At 40.6% G+C, this 14,421-nt stretch overlaps 1 protein-coding gene across 11 annotated transcripts in view; it reads left to right on the top strand.

Annotated features, from left to right (window-relative positions):
- CCDC85A (coiled-coil domain containing 85A) overlaps positions 1-14,421 on the top strand; it is a 191,922-nt gene that overhangs the window by 79,365 nt on the left and 98,136 nt on the right. Inside the window, exons 3-4 of one of the 11 annotated variants that reach the window (XM_058551194.1) lie at positions 2,093-2,203; positions 2,421-2,821. The exons of the other annotated variants lie outside the window; for them this stretch is intronic. Coding sequence (XP_058407177.1) covers positions 2,093-2,199 — 107 coding nt within the window. The 3' untranslated portion in view covers positions 2,200-2,203; positions 2,421-2,821. Of the gene's footprint in view, positions 1-2,092; positions 2,204-2,420; positions 2,822-14,421 lie in introns of those variants that run through there. 11 annotated transcript variants of the gene reach the window in all.

The following is a 14,421-nucleotide window of genomic DNA, read 5'->3' as shown; positions in this document are numbered from 1 at the left end:
CATTAATCATCTTGGGGGCCAGTCTGATAGCTGGATCCTCTCCACCAAACCTAAGTGCACCCACTTTCTTGTGAATCTGTGTTGCTGTGAGACATCAATATTCCTTTGGTCAAACCTGCTCAAATGTTTTCTTACTGAGTTGGAGAATTTCAGGTGGTGGGTTAGCAACCAAATTACCATTTAAGACAAGAGAAGAGGAGTAGGATGTGAAGGGAACCAGAGAGTCAGAGAACAGGGAGCAGAGAAATACGAATATGAAAATCAGCATGCATCTTGAAGTCTGGAAAGATAGTATGGAACCAAAAAAATAGCAAAAAGTGGACAGGGCAACAGATAAAAGAAGATGATCAGTAACTCATGGTCTCCCCAAAACATCACTTGACCTCCTGCTGGAGAAGAGATTTTTCTCTAGCTTTCTTAGGAATTTCATCTAGAATTGGGTTGGGGGCAGTGGTAAAAAAAAATAATAATAATAAAGATAGATCCTGACAAAGAATCACAAGAATCTTTCCTTTGATCATTTCTCTTTTCAAGAAGATGTTTGCCACTGCCCAGAATGTGAGAAGTCATGCTTAAAATAAGCTTTAGTGGAACTAATTTATTCAAACCTGGGCTTACATGAACATGATAAATTTGTCCAATTTTTCTTGAGCTGCTCTAATGTCATGGTGGCTTATCTGCCAGCAGGAGTAGCAATGTGCTGTGGCTCTGTAGTTTAGCCTAATGAGCAGGACAGGGCTGCATTAGTAATCATGTTGCATTCATGACCCGAGTAATCTCTTTACTAGGTTCTGCTGCCAGGAAGCATCTTTTGGGGGTGAGGTTGCCTGGAATTGCCATTAACTCCACTGGCTCTGGAAGTATATATGCCATACCTGCCCAGCTTATTACTTAGTGTAAGGAAAAGGTCATTTGGACATATAAAAGAGTATCGTCTTTAAAACATTTCTAGTGATTCAATTTGTTGAATATTTTATTTAGCCTGAATAGTCTCTGTATTGTTCCAGGGAATTTAACTTTTGATTATTAGATCTATTTCTCATAGATCTTGCCTTCACAACAACTAACATGATTTTAAAAATGCACCTTGGTGTTGCAAAATCATCTTGTACAAATTTGTCTTGTTTTCATGTCTTAAAAAAAAAGTCTGATTGAGTGATGAAGTTGACACAGCCCTGAAGAGGCATCAGGACTTGGGATTTGCATCCTAGATCAGTCTTGTCCTGAGCGATGTTGGGAAATTTGCAAAGCCGATTGGAAATGCAGTTTTCTCATCTCTTAAATGAGGATAATGAAACCTCCTTCATCAGGGAGAACGTGAAGAAACCTGTCATAGCACTTTGAAAACATGGGGCTGTACAAACATATGGTGTTATTCTTGGGCTAGAACTAAATTTCTAAGTCTTGCAGAGAGAAAACAGGGCAGCGAGACAGGTAGTTTACAATCTCAGGTGTTCCCATCCTTTTTCCTTCCTTTATGGATGTTGTGTGCACATCCTACTGCGTCCAAAGTGATTCTGGCACAACCCTGCTGCTGTTTTGAACATTCATACATCAGTTAACCAAATTCATGTGCTAAGATTTATCTCATTTAAGCCAATCTGAAATTCTGCATACATTGCACCCTAGTACGATTGCTTCAGTTGTATTCACAAAATCTATGCCTCATTTTGCTTAGTTCAATTTACCCAACGTTTAGTCAGTGAGCAGCAAATATATACAAGGTATGGTGTATGGCATATGCATGAGATGGCCCCTGTTCTCAAGGACTTACCATCTGGTGAAATGAGAATAAGATAGCTACAAATTTGCTATTTGAAAAGTAGAAAGAGTGCTAGTGACTTGAGGCAAGTTGTGTTGTAGATGAAATGAATTTTTGGAGCACTCTTCACATGCCCTTTCACTCGTGTACTGTAGCTCTCAGTTGCCCAGAGGCCCAACCCCAGCCGTGTGCTGGCCTTTCACCCTTAACCCCTTTTTCGTATCCACTGTCCTAGCTCCTCTGGCTACTGGGAAAGAGCTAATGAAATCAACTAACCATACATTCATTCAATATGTATTTAGTGAACATCTGCCACATGATGTGTTGCAGGGTTTTGGAGTATTTTGAAGCTAAGAGGAGACAGCTGTGCATCAGCCCAGTTTCATTCAGATGGTGAAATTTCACAAGCCAGGAAGAGGATTGTAGAAGAAATTTGAAAGGGTTGGTAGAGGTGTGGGCTAATCTCCTGTAGCTGTGCAATTACCCCTCCTATTGTTTAACTGATTATTTTACTTAAGTCTTGATTGAGGTTTGGATAACTGAAGCGTGGGTTATTCAGAACTAATTTAATATTGGTTTTGGATTTTTTTTTTTTTTGCTGAGGAAAATTCAGCCTGAACTAACATCTGCTGCCAATCTTCCTCTTTTTGTATGTAAGCTGCTGCCACAGGATGGCCACTGACAGACGGGCCGTGTTGGTCCGCTCCTGGGAACCGAACCTGGGCTGCTGAAGAGGACCATGCCGAAGTTAACCACTAGGCCACCGGGGTTTCTTTTTTAAAGAAATTGATATGAATAGGAGTGCCTCAGATATTCTGGGGATTTATTTCAAACGGAATAATAAGATTTGCTCATAAAGACTTGTTTCACTCTTTTCTGTAACTAATTGCTGGAAATGTAAGTCTCTCCCTTTCAGTTTAATATAAAATTGGCTTTCACCCAGCTTTCCTTGATTTCTAAGGGTTTTTCTGCACAAGAAGGCCAGAATTGGGCCATTAAGTGCTGCTGGGTAAACTGGTGTAACGCAAGTGCCCCCAGGTAATCAAGAGTTGTCTTCACCTCCCTGGGAGATGCTCATCCTCAATGGTGGCCATCAATAAACAATCCTCACATTACTACAGGTTCATTAGACTCTCTGTTGTATCTGGTAGCTAGTGGGAGTTAAGTTTGTGAGAGACCACAGCAGGGTCAGACCTCACGTTCAAAGCAAGGATAAGGCAGGGCATCGCTGTCTCTTGCTTCTCAGTATTATGCTTTCCAGTAGAGTCATCACAGGCAAGCTCTATGGCAAAGAGAACGTCCATATGATGCCAACACAACAGCTCACAAACGGCAAATTTAAGTACTCAGCTACGAGTCTCTAAACAGGGCATTTGGTTTGCCCACTTTTCCCCCCACTGGATCATTCCATTACTTTGGCAGAATATAACTACAGATTCAATTACATTGCTTGGAAAATAAGAGACGCCTCAGAGAACGTTTTTTTTCAAGACCACTTAAAGCGTTGATTAACAAAGAGACCAGCAGGGACCAAATGAATACTTAGTTCAGAATAGCACTAGAAATACTGCAAAAAGCACAAAGCAAGTGAAAGTACTTAATTAGAATGTGTAAAACTTGACCTTTCCCGGGCACTATGACATCTTGTGGAAATGCAGTATAATCCAGAGGCGCAGAGTTCCTGTAGAGAGCCTAGCACCCTGAGGATTGCAGAAGTCCTGATGCATAAAGCAAGTTGATATCCTGGGCTTTTTGGCTTGCACTGCCATACACGCTTAAAGAGAGCTTCTAGGTAGTGTGAGTCTCTGTAAGTACTAAAATTTGATTAAGAAATAAATTCTTCTTTAAAACTAGAATGAATGCTTGGAGACAAGTAAAGTAATTTACTTTTTGGTTTTTGTTCCCTTTGGGAGAACATTTTGTGTAATTGAATCAGGACAGGACCCTGAAGTCCATAGTGAGTCCTCCATCCCCTCCTCCCACTCTGCCTGCCTTCTCACGGAGGTAGTCCGTGGCTCCGTGGATCCTGGCTGGGATTGCCCCAGGTATGTTCTCCTCAGTTTGCACTCCAGCTGTATATTGGGCTGGTCGTGTGGATGCACAACCTGGATGTGAGGGTGTATGTGAACGTGTGTTCTTGGGAGTATGCGAGTGTGTATGTCTGTGTGCATAGGAGGAATGTGCATTGAAAAGAGATGAATGGGATGGTGTAGACACATGAGCAGCCTTCTTCTGTAGCAGCATGGCTCTTGGGAACTGTGAACTGATTCATTCTCCTTTAACAACGAGGCAAATTGGATAATTTATGAAGGACTCCTTCTCAGCGTCTTTTCCTGATTTCTTTTCCTCTCCGCCAATTTATAGACTAAAACATTGGATTGCCCAGGGTTTCAATCTTTGAGCCTCTTCCTTTTTCTGTTTCCGCTCATTCCCTAGGTGAGTTCGTCCGGTCTCATGGCGTTCATACAGTCTTCATATCATCTCTATGCTCTCGACTTTCAAATTTTATCTACAGCTTGAACCTCCCTCCAGAACTCCAGATTCTTGTATTTAACTGCATGTTTGATATTTCTTCTTGAATATCTAGTAGGTTTTCAAACTTAACATGTCCAAAACCAAGCTTCTAATATCCCCAGACCGCTCCTCTGGCTGCATCATGGGTTGTCATAGATAGTAATAACGTCTTCTCCATTTCCCAGACCAGGAACCTAGGGGTCACCCTTGACTCTCTCGTATCCTATCAATCTCTGAAATTTCACATCCACACTACCAGCAAATCCTCTTGGCTCTGCTTTCAAAACACATCCAGAATCCATCCACTTTCCCAACTTACCCTGCTAGCACTCGAGCTTGAGTCACCATCATTTCTCTCCTGGATTATTATAGTAGCCCCCTCACTGGTCTCCTTGCTTGCATGCTCACTCCCTACTATCTGTCCTTCACAGAGCAACCAGAGTGATCCGTCCTCATATCACCTTTCTGTTCACAACCTTCCTAATTGCTTCCCTTCTTACAGTCTGAAAGCAGACATCCTTATAGGACTGAAAAGGGAGGTCCTCTGATCTGGCCCCTGCTTTCTCTCTGACCTCACCTCCCAACAGCTTCACCTCACTTACTGCCCTCCAGGCCATCCTTGCATTCTTGCTCTTCAGTCACACCCACTATCCTTTTGCCTCAAGGCCTTTGCATGCACTGTTCCCTCTTTCACCTTCAGGTGCTTTGCATGGTTTAGGCCCTTCTATCATTCAGATCTTGGCAAAATGTCACTTCTTTGAGGAGGCCTTCCTGGACTTGCCTATGGAAAATAACACAGTGATAGCCTTCTCAGCCTAGCCTTACCTCTGCCCCTTCCCTCCCTTTATTTTTTTCCATACCGCAAACCACTGTGTGACTTAATCACCCAGAGTGCCTACAGGTGGCTGAGAGAGGGGGGAAGAGGCATCAGAAAGGGAAGGACAAGCTATAGAAAGAAAAGCTGTCCTGATGCCACTTTGCCAGCAGTGTCCCAGTTGCCAATACTTGAACCGACTTAGCAGAGTAATTTGTTCTGAGGAGAACAGTTCTAGTAACACAGCTGCCAGTAAAGATTAACGGTGATTTATATGAAATGAATTGAAGAAAGCCTTGAAATGTACAACTTAGGGTTCATGGCTTTGAATTTTCGCTGCGAGTCTTACGTGGGTTAACAGCTTCCTCATTCCTGATGTTACGCAAGCTTCTCTGTCCCTTTGCCTTTCTGTGGCTGCTGTTGTCACCTAATTATAGCCCTCTGACCCTTAGTTATGTCCTCTTCACTAAGAAGGACTATTAGCAAGTTGTACAAATGAGGATGTTTAAACTATATTAGCAGTTAATTAAGGCTTCTCTGCTGTTATGTGAAGAATAGGATGAAAGACCGTTAACATTAAGGGTCGGGGCAGTGGAATATCTTTGGCTTTGAAGAAAAAGTGAGTAGCTGTAAGACCCACTCCCTATTCAGAACGAGATCTTGGAAGATTTTTCTATTTGTGACTCTCCATGTGCTTGCACACATGAAGACAGCCTTATCTTTTTTTTAAATATGCAATGTATAGATAGTGTAATATATAATTATGGACAATGAAATATGTTCATGGGCTTGGTTTTTGGTATTTCTAACTGAGAAGTAGAAGCTGTTCTAAAATGGAATAATTTCCACTGGCCCTAAAAATAGAGATTAACTCCTCCTCCTCCACCCTTCAGACCCCACTTTCCTGCCAGTTCTCCAGTTCTCACCATCCCTAGCCAAGGCTGCAGAACAGGATTCAAGCCAGCTCCCTGGGCAGATCTCTTTAACAACCGGTATTGCTATTTCTGATCCTCTTTTTTAAAAAAAAAAAAACAACCAAAAACTCAGATCTGTGAAAAGATTGATTAAACCACCTGTTGGGAATGATAGTGTTTCAAGTGCTCATTGCCTTTTTACATATGGTGTATACCTAAATCATTTTAACTATGTTTTTATCCATACAGTTTTTTGGTTCGTCTTCAAAAAGGTAATTGGCGTATCCATCATAGTGCACAGACCTTCACGTTCTTTCTGACTGGGACCAGATGGGGTAAATGTGAGATGCCAACATGGCTCAGGCATGTTGGCACCCAGAGTGAGCCCAGAGGGCCTTTGAGCAGGTTTATTGAGTGCTCACAGCCCTCATGGAGCATAAAACTGGCTATGTTTTACACAGTTAACCTCAGAAGACAACTGAATAGACCCATATTTCACTAGGAACCTAGAGAGTGAGATTCAGTGTAATTCAAGACTATTTTGAACTCACCCCAGAAACTTACAATATAAACTTAATTAGCCAAAATCTAACTACCTGGATTCAGAAATTTCTGGGATTTTCTTTAAACATAGTTTAAAGAAACAGGCTAAATGGGTAGTGGTCGTAGAGTTAGTGATGTTTGGTGTAAAGTTTGGTAGGCTCAGAAAGCCTATGTCAACAATTTTTCCTAAAAGTCAATTTCAAGGGTAAATTTCATGGACTGTCTATATCAATTCTTCTGTATGATGCTCAAATTATGTCCTTGAAGCTTTATATACAAATTAAAGAAAGTGTTAGATCAAATTGTGCTTTTAATACATTTCAGATTAATGTATTCAATATTTTTGGAAGATTTACATGAGCTATTCAGATTAACACTGTCAAGTTTCTAAGTTTGTGGGGCTTTCACATATATATCAGGAATGATATTTGGTTATCCTATGGAATATTGGACAAGGATCTAATATGCAGAGGCAGATCCAGGTTTTGTGGGGCCTGAAACATAAAATTTTGGAGGCCCTCTTAAAGGTAAACAAAAGATTAGGTACAAATGGAATATTTAGAATGAGAAAAGAAATCACAACAAATTACAGATTTTTAAAAAACAAATACCACTATTATCATATAATATCCAGAAAAATTATGTAACATATGTAACATTTTAATTGCCTCCATTGTTTTTTGAAAAAAACTTTGGCTGCATAGTCTTTGATCACTTCATACAACAATAGTTTTTAGAATGTTTTCTACAGAGAGCTTAGAAAGATAAGGAAAGTCTTCCTTCTATCAAGGTTGATTGGACTTTGTTTTTTTTTCCCGTTTTTTTGGTGAGTGAGATTGGCCCTGAGCTAACATCTGTTGCCAGTCCTCTTCCTTTTGCTGAGGAAGATTGGCTCTGAGCTAACATCCGTGCCCATCTTCCTCTATTTTGTATGTGGGATGCCACCACACCATGGTTTGGTGAATGGTGCGTCAGTCCGCACCTGGGATTCAAACCTGCAAACCCCAGGCCGCCAAAGCAGAGTGCGAGAACTTAACCACTACACCACCAGGCTGGCCCTGGGCTTTGTTTTTTATTGCTAGTTTAGAAAAATTCTAGATATTATTAGTAATGTCATATACGTTTTTAGCATTGCTGTCAAATTTGGGAAACTCAATTAAGTTAGCAATAATGTACCTTACACAGAAGCACATAAATGTATCCTACTAAATCCCAACTAAATGTACTCCCAACCCAACTGTTCCTTGGCTGGGTCCCAAAATGCCCATAGTGTCACCACAGCACCCGGCAGGGTGTATGTGTTTGACAGGGTGTATGAAGGAGGAAAAGTTGGAGTAGAAGGAAGCAATTTTAATGGTAGTGATAATCTCACTTTTGCAGAATTTACAAAAGTGTAAGTCTGTATGAATACATTGCTAGGGCTCCTCCCAGGTCTTTGGAAGAGGCCCATGCAAGTGCGAGTCCTAAAGCTTAAGCTTCATTATCGTCACAGTAAATCTGCCTTTGCTAATAGGTATTGATGATTCATCAAATCCATCACCAAGAGTGCTCTCCAGAGAAAGAGTATGGTACTTTCCCTCACCAGCAACTCCCATCCCCAGGGTCACATTCAGTTCTCATAATTTAAGCGTGTGATTTAAAATTTCCTTGTATTTAATTCATGCTGTCTCATTCCTCCCATTAGCACCACCTTTCCCCTCAGTAAAAAAATACCTGGAAAGAAAGCCCCCCCCCCTTTTTTTTAAGTGAAGATATGCAAATTTTAGGCTGACTCTGGGCACAAAATGGAGTTAACCCAAGGGAATGAATGGGTGTTATCTCAGGTTAATCCATTGCCATAAATAGCACTATTATATTTTCCTTCCACATTAGCTTTGCTGGTGATTTTTATTTTATACTCAACATGGGGTATGCATATCTGTCAGTTGGACTGCTGTTAGGCGTCTTGTCTGCTAAATGCTTTCTCACAGTAATGGCATCATCAGGCTAAGTGAGTGTCAGATTCATTTTGTGCGGAAATAGCCTGTCAAGTATGCCCTACTTATTTTCATCCCACTGCAGGAATTATTAAGATCTTGTTGGGTGAATGTATACATGGGTTTATGTCGATCCAGACTGGCTGATTTGCACCTTTCCGTTATACTAATTAGTGGTAGGATCCAGAAAGCTTTGATGAGTTATCTTAGTGATTGGAAATTGACAAAATTTCAGGAATTGTGGAAGAATTAGCATCATTTTCTTAAGTATTATTCATTTAATTTTATAATTTGATAGTAAAGAACAATATCTAAAAACTTAGTTTACTCTCCTGTTAATTCACTAGATTTTTTTTTTTTTTTGGTGGGGAGGAAGATTAACCCTGAGCTAACATTTGTTGCCATTCCTCCTCTTTTTGCTGAGGCAGATTGGCCCTGGGCTAACATCCATGCCCATCTTCCTTAACTTCATATGGGACACTGCCACAGCATGGCTTGACAAGCCATGCGTCAGTCCGCACCCATGATCCGAACCTACGAATCCCAGGCCTCCGAAGCAGAGTGCACAAACTTAACCGCTACGCCACCAGGCTGGCCCCTTCACTAGATATTTTTGAAGGCTTATTTTTAATAGTCCTGGGTACTTGGGTAGAATGTTGCTACTATTCGGATTTCCAAAGAAAATGTGATCATAAAATACCAAAGAGCAAGGAAAGCTTTGAATGGAATAGTATCCTACCATTTCCATTTAAACAGCTGGGATGAAAAGTAATAGATACTTTGTGGATATCTGCAATATTATGTCAATTACTGGGTATCTCTGAGCGTAGTTGATTTTCCATTTAAATAAAGAACTGTTAAACCTAGAGGAGTTATTTTTATAAGCTCAAATTAATTTTAATAACTTTCCATTTTTATTTTGTTATTTTAATGTGTATTAGATATTGTAATGAGTCTGAAAGATTTACTTTGCTTGTGTATTTGAAGGTTGAGAGATTTAGAAGCATCTGGAAATCAGCACTAAAGATAAAGGTGATTAATTCAGGAACTCAAGGCAGGCAGGGTCCATGAGATGCTTCCTAGACAGTCGATGCAGCCCACCATGGGGAAATCACTGAATTTATTACTGGTTCAAGTCAGCTTTGATGGGACAGGTTAATACTTATCAAGTGCTTGTTCTGTTTCACATACTCTGCTAATTGATAGTTGCTATATTATTTCTTTGTATCCTCACAACTCTTTGAATTAGGATTTATTATTGTCTCCATTTTTCCAGATGAGGGAACAGACTCAAGGAGATGCAATGACTTGCCCAAGATCCCACAGCTAATAAGTGTCAGAGCTGGAATTGAACCCAGGTCTGTCTGGCTCCAGTGTGTAATCTGTTACATCACCTCTCGAAGGATTTACTAAACTGGAGTTATGATGCTAGAGTCAGATATGAGTCAGTTCTGAGGAGCTGTAGATTTAAGTCTAGAACTGGTCTTCCAGGGATAAGAATAAATTGAGTAATGAATTACCATTGGACAGAGCGCAGTGGAACGGATGGTAGATTCTGTGTGTGTTTAGGCAAGCACAGGATTGGATCTAGACAGCAAGTTTTAGTGGAGAGGAGCAGACAGGTGTCATTGGCTAGGCTGGCAGGCTCAGACTCCAAAAAGGCAAGAACACTAACTTGCATGGGGAGGCATTGTATGTGAGCTAGAGCTGCCCCCTACCCTGTTTTATGCAGCCTGTTTGTTTGGAGTCCACCGACACTACACAGCAGGTGTCAGAGGGATGCAGGTGAGTTTCAGGGCAGAGATGCTGGGGGTTGCCTTGTAAAGAGACAGGCTAGTGGTATTAAGTCCTTTAGTTTTTTTTCCCTCCTTGTCAAGCTCCTCCTGATCCATCATTCTATCCCAAAGGTTTGGACCAATTAGGAGGTCTCTGTTGCTGAACAACTCTCTGTGCCGAATGGAAGATGAGGCAGAGACAGGGGCAAGCATTTCCTCTGTGTCTGGGGAAGAGAGAAGCCTCAGATCAAGAAGTTAGGTCAAGGGCTGGACTGCTTCAGACATAGCATAAAGACAGTACACTCAGGGGCCGAAATAAATCAGATTTTGGCTCTTCCTGAGTGGCTGGCCATACCTGGCCAGGTCTCTGCTGTCTTTGGCAAATGATGGCATTGATGAGATGGAGGGAAGAGGCTCAAATTCTGCACCACTTGGATTTGTGAGCTTTCTTCCAGTCTTCCTCCAGTTTCTGCCTAGAGCAAGAACCCTGGTTGGAAGCTAAGAGGAGAAGGGGGGTCAGTGGGGATGGGTGGTGTTTATTTCCAAATATGTTAGCCCAGCTGTGTGTGGGTGAGACTAATTGGACAGTCCTGGGCTTCGGACATAATTTAATTTGACGAATTGACCACTTTTTTCTCCTCTCCCTCTCCACCCAAAATACTACCAAATAATAAAGTTATCAAGTGATATTAATCCCCAAGTCCAAAAAAAAATGGGTTAGGGGCATCAGTGGCTAATAGACTTTAATAAAGTTTAGCAAGATAAAAAGAAGGAAGAGTGGTAACCAACTTAGCAAAACAGAGGAAGCTACCGCCTTGCAGAGGGGTATGCTGACCAGAAGCAAGTAGATTGATCTTATAGAAACTCTAAGGGTCTTAGAAGTAGCAGATACCACAGAAGGTGGCCATGAGATGGTCTGGAAAATCACCAAAATACATTTTTTCAGAGGGTTCATAAGGAACAGGAAGTTTTTGGATCCTTGGCCCCCTCTCTACCTGACATCGTCATGTTATACTCTCTTCACCAGCCTCCCACTCCTTTCTTGTAGAACTGAGGTTTCTTCTTTGAAGAAATTAACTGGGAAACTCCATACTCAGGGATATCATGTAGATAGCAGAGGGCAAAGATAAATCACAGGGCTGAAAACAAGGAGATTCAGTAAATCTACACAGTAGGTGCTCTTGAAGCAGAGCAGAAAATTAGTGTCTTGAGACACAGAATGACTCCTGGATGAAAAGATTTCCAGATCCTTACATTTGATAGTCTCTCCAAAAAAAAAAAAAAAGAAAAGAAAAAGCCTTTTCTCTGGCTGATTGCTCTTCAGTGAAGCCTCCAAGGCAACATGCCCAGCCATACATTTCAATCTTCCATGGTGATTTTTAATGTCTTAACTTATACATGTGAATATGCAGGTAAAGGTCACAATGCATTAGAGGAAAGCTTTTAAAGTGGAAGAAATACTAATATGGACAAATTGAAAAAAAGGAAGTATAGAAAATGAAGACAAGAAAATGTCAAAATAACCATATTTAATATTCTTAAAGAGATGTCGGATGGTATTGCATGTATTAATTAAGAACAGGATGCTATGATAAAGAAACAATTAAGGAATGGACGAGAGGTCTGTCTTATAAATAAAAACATACTTAGCCAAAATAAATTCAAAGGAAGATTTAGAAGATAACTCTCCTGGAAAGTAAATGAAAAGCAAACGTGGAAAACAGGAGATGAAAGATAAGAAAACTAGGAAATCAGTCTGTGAAGTTCAAATCCAATGTGAAATCTAGAGACACGACAAAGAAAGGAGGACAGGAAATTAATGTAGAAGTAATACAAAAAACATCAAGACATGTTTTGGAACACATTAAAATTCATAAAGGCATGTATTTCTAAAGGGTACACTGAGTGCCTTAGTATATGAGGGTAAAACCTAGACCAAAGAAAACCACTGTGGGGGCCGGCACAGTGGCATAGTGGTTAAGTACATGCGCTCCACTTTGGTGGCCTGGGGTTTGCCGCTTCAGGTCCTGGATGTGGACCTTTGCACCGCTCATCAAGCCATGCTAAGGTGGCATCCCACATAAGCAACTAGAAGGATGTACAACTGGGACATACAACTATCTACTGGGGCTTCGGGGAGAAAAAAGGTAAAAAGGAGGAAGATTGGCAACAGATGTTAGCTCAGGGCCAATCTTCCTCAAAAAAAAAAAAAAGTTCTCATTATAAGAAAACCACTGTAGAATTTCACAACATGAGGGGAAAAAGAAACAGAAAAGAATTAGAATCAGACTTTACAATAATACTGGATTCTAGAAAACAAATAATGCCTTTAAAATTGTGGAGGAGTTATGTTTAACTTAATATTTCATACCCAAGCAAATGATCAATCAAGTGTGAAGTAAAATAATATTTTCAGAAATAAAAGTATTTAAAAATATATATTCCATCTGACGTTTCTTGGAAAGTTACTAGAGGATGTGCTCCAACAAAATTAATGAGTAAACCAAGAAAGAAAAAGACATGGGTTCTAGAAAAAAGACAATACAACACTAGAGAAAGGAAAAGGGCAGTCCCAGGATGACAGCTATGTAGCAGAGCTAGGTCTAGGAGTAAGATGACTTAGAGGTAACTGTCAGGGAAGTTTCCAGAAAAAAAAAGAGTTGATAGAATATCTGTTTGTTCATTGTGGGGAAAAAAATCTTTTGTCAGGCGTATGGCATATCTGATGGCAAACATGAAAGACAAATGAATTGAAAACTATGCAAGTGAGAAAAGTGGGCCATTATTATCTCTAAGGAAAACACAAAGTTGGTGAAAGTAAGCATCATAGTAGACAATACTAAAAGTTTTGATTTAACTGTATTTGCTGATTTAGTTGGTAAATCTAAAATAGCGATAATCTCTGTAAGTTACCCCAACCCTTGTAGATAACTTGGGAAAGATCTATGTGGTGTTTTCTTTCTCCTTGTTCTCTCCTTGCCCACGCTGGTCATTGATTATTTGATATATTATTTGATATATCCCATTTTTGTGTTATACTCTTGCTTATCTTGTGTATTAGGCAGGGTTCTACAGAGAAACAGACCCAAATACACACACACACACTCACACAGAAAGAGAGAGAAATAGAGATATTTATTTTAAGGAATAATTGGGGAAGGATGGCAAGTCTGGAGTTTATAGGACTGGCCAGCAGGCCAGAAATTTAGGTAAGAGTTGATGTTGCAGTTTTGAGTCAAACTATAGGGCCAGCCAGCAGACTGGAAACTCAGGCGGAGTTACTATTTTGTAGTCTTGAGGCAGAATTGCTGCTTTTTCAGGAAACCACAGCCTTTGTCTTAGGGCCTTCACCTGATGTGATCTACGTTATAGAGGGTAATCTGCTTTACTTAAAGTCTACTGATTGTAAATATTAATCACATTCACAAATACCTTCACAGAAATATCTAGACTAGTGTTTGACCAAACATCTGGGTGCCATAGCCTAGCCAGGTTGACACATGAAGTTAACCATCACAAGCATAGCCTGTATCTTAGCTTGGGCTGCCATAAGGAAATACTGCAGACTGGGGGTGTGGCTTAAACAGGAATTTCTCCCTCACGTTTCTGGATACTGAAAGTCCAAGATCAAGGTGCCAGCAGAGTTGGGTATCTGGTGAGAGCTCTCTCCTTGGGTTGCAGACAGCTACCTTCTCACTGTGTCCTCCTGTGGCCTTTCCTTGGTGTTTGCCTGCAGGTGGGGAGAGAGAGATGAATCCACCTGTCTGGAGTCTCTTCTTATAGGGTCAGTAATCCCATCACAAGCGCCCAACCCTCATGACCTTATCTAAACTTTATTAGCTCCCAAAGGCCCATCTCCAAATACCATCACATTAGAAGTTAGGGCTTCAACATAAGAATTTTGGTGGGGGGACAGTTCAGTTGTAGCAAACAAAATGTAAGTTGGTTGTCATTTCTGGGAAACAGGAGACAAAAGTTCATTGTGAACCTTCTGAGTAAATCTGTCCTTTTGTTTTTATACCTTTTGCAAGTCTAGTTTTGCTATTTAGGGTAAAAGGCTCTGAAATAATGAGTTGGAAAAATTGATATCTTGTGGACTCATGATGTTTCCTCATCCTCTGTA

The sequence above is a fragment of the Diceros bicornis genome, chromosome 12, assembly GCF_020826845.1.
Source record: "Diceros bicornis minor isolate mBicDic1 chromosome 12, mDicBic1.mat.cur, whole genome shotgun sequence".
Taxonomy (NCBI): domain Eukaryota; kingdom Metazoa; phylum Chordata; class Mammalia; order Perissodactyla; family Rhinocerotidae; genus Diceros; species Diceros bicornis.
Note: the sequence above shows the minus strand (reverse complement) of the source record. Positions and strands in the feature narration are given on the sequence as shown.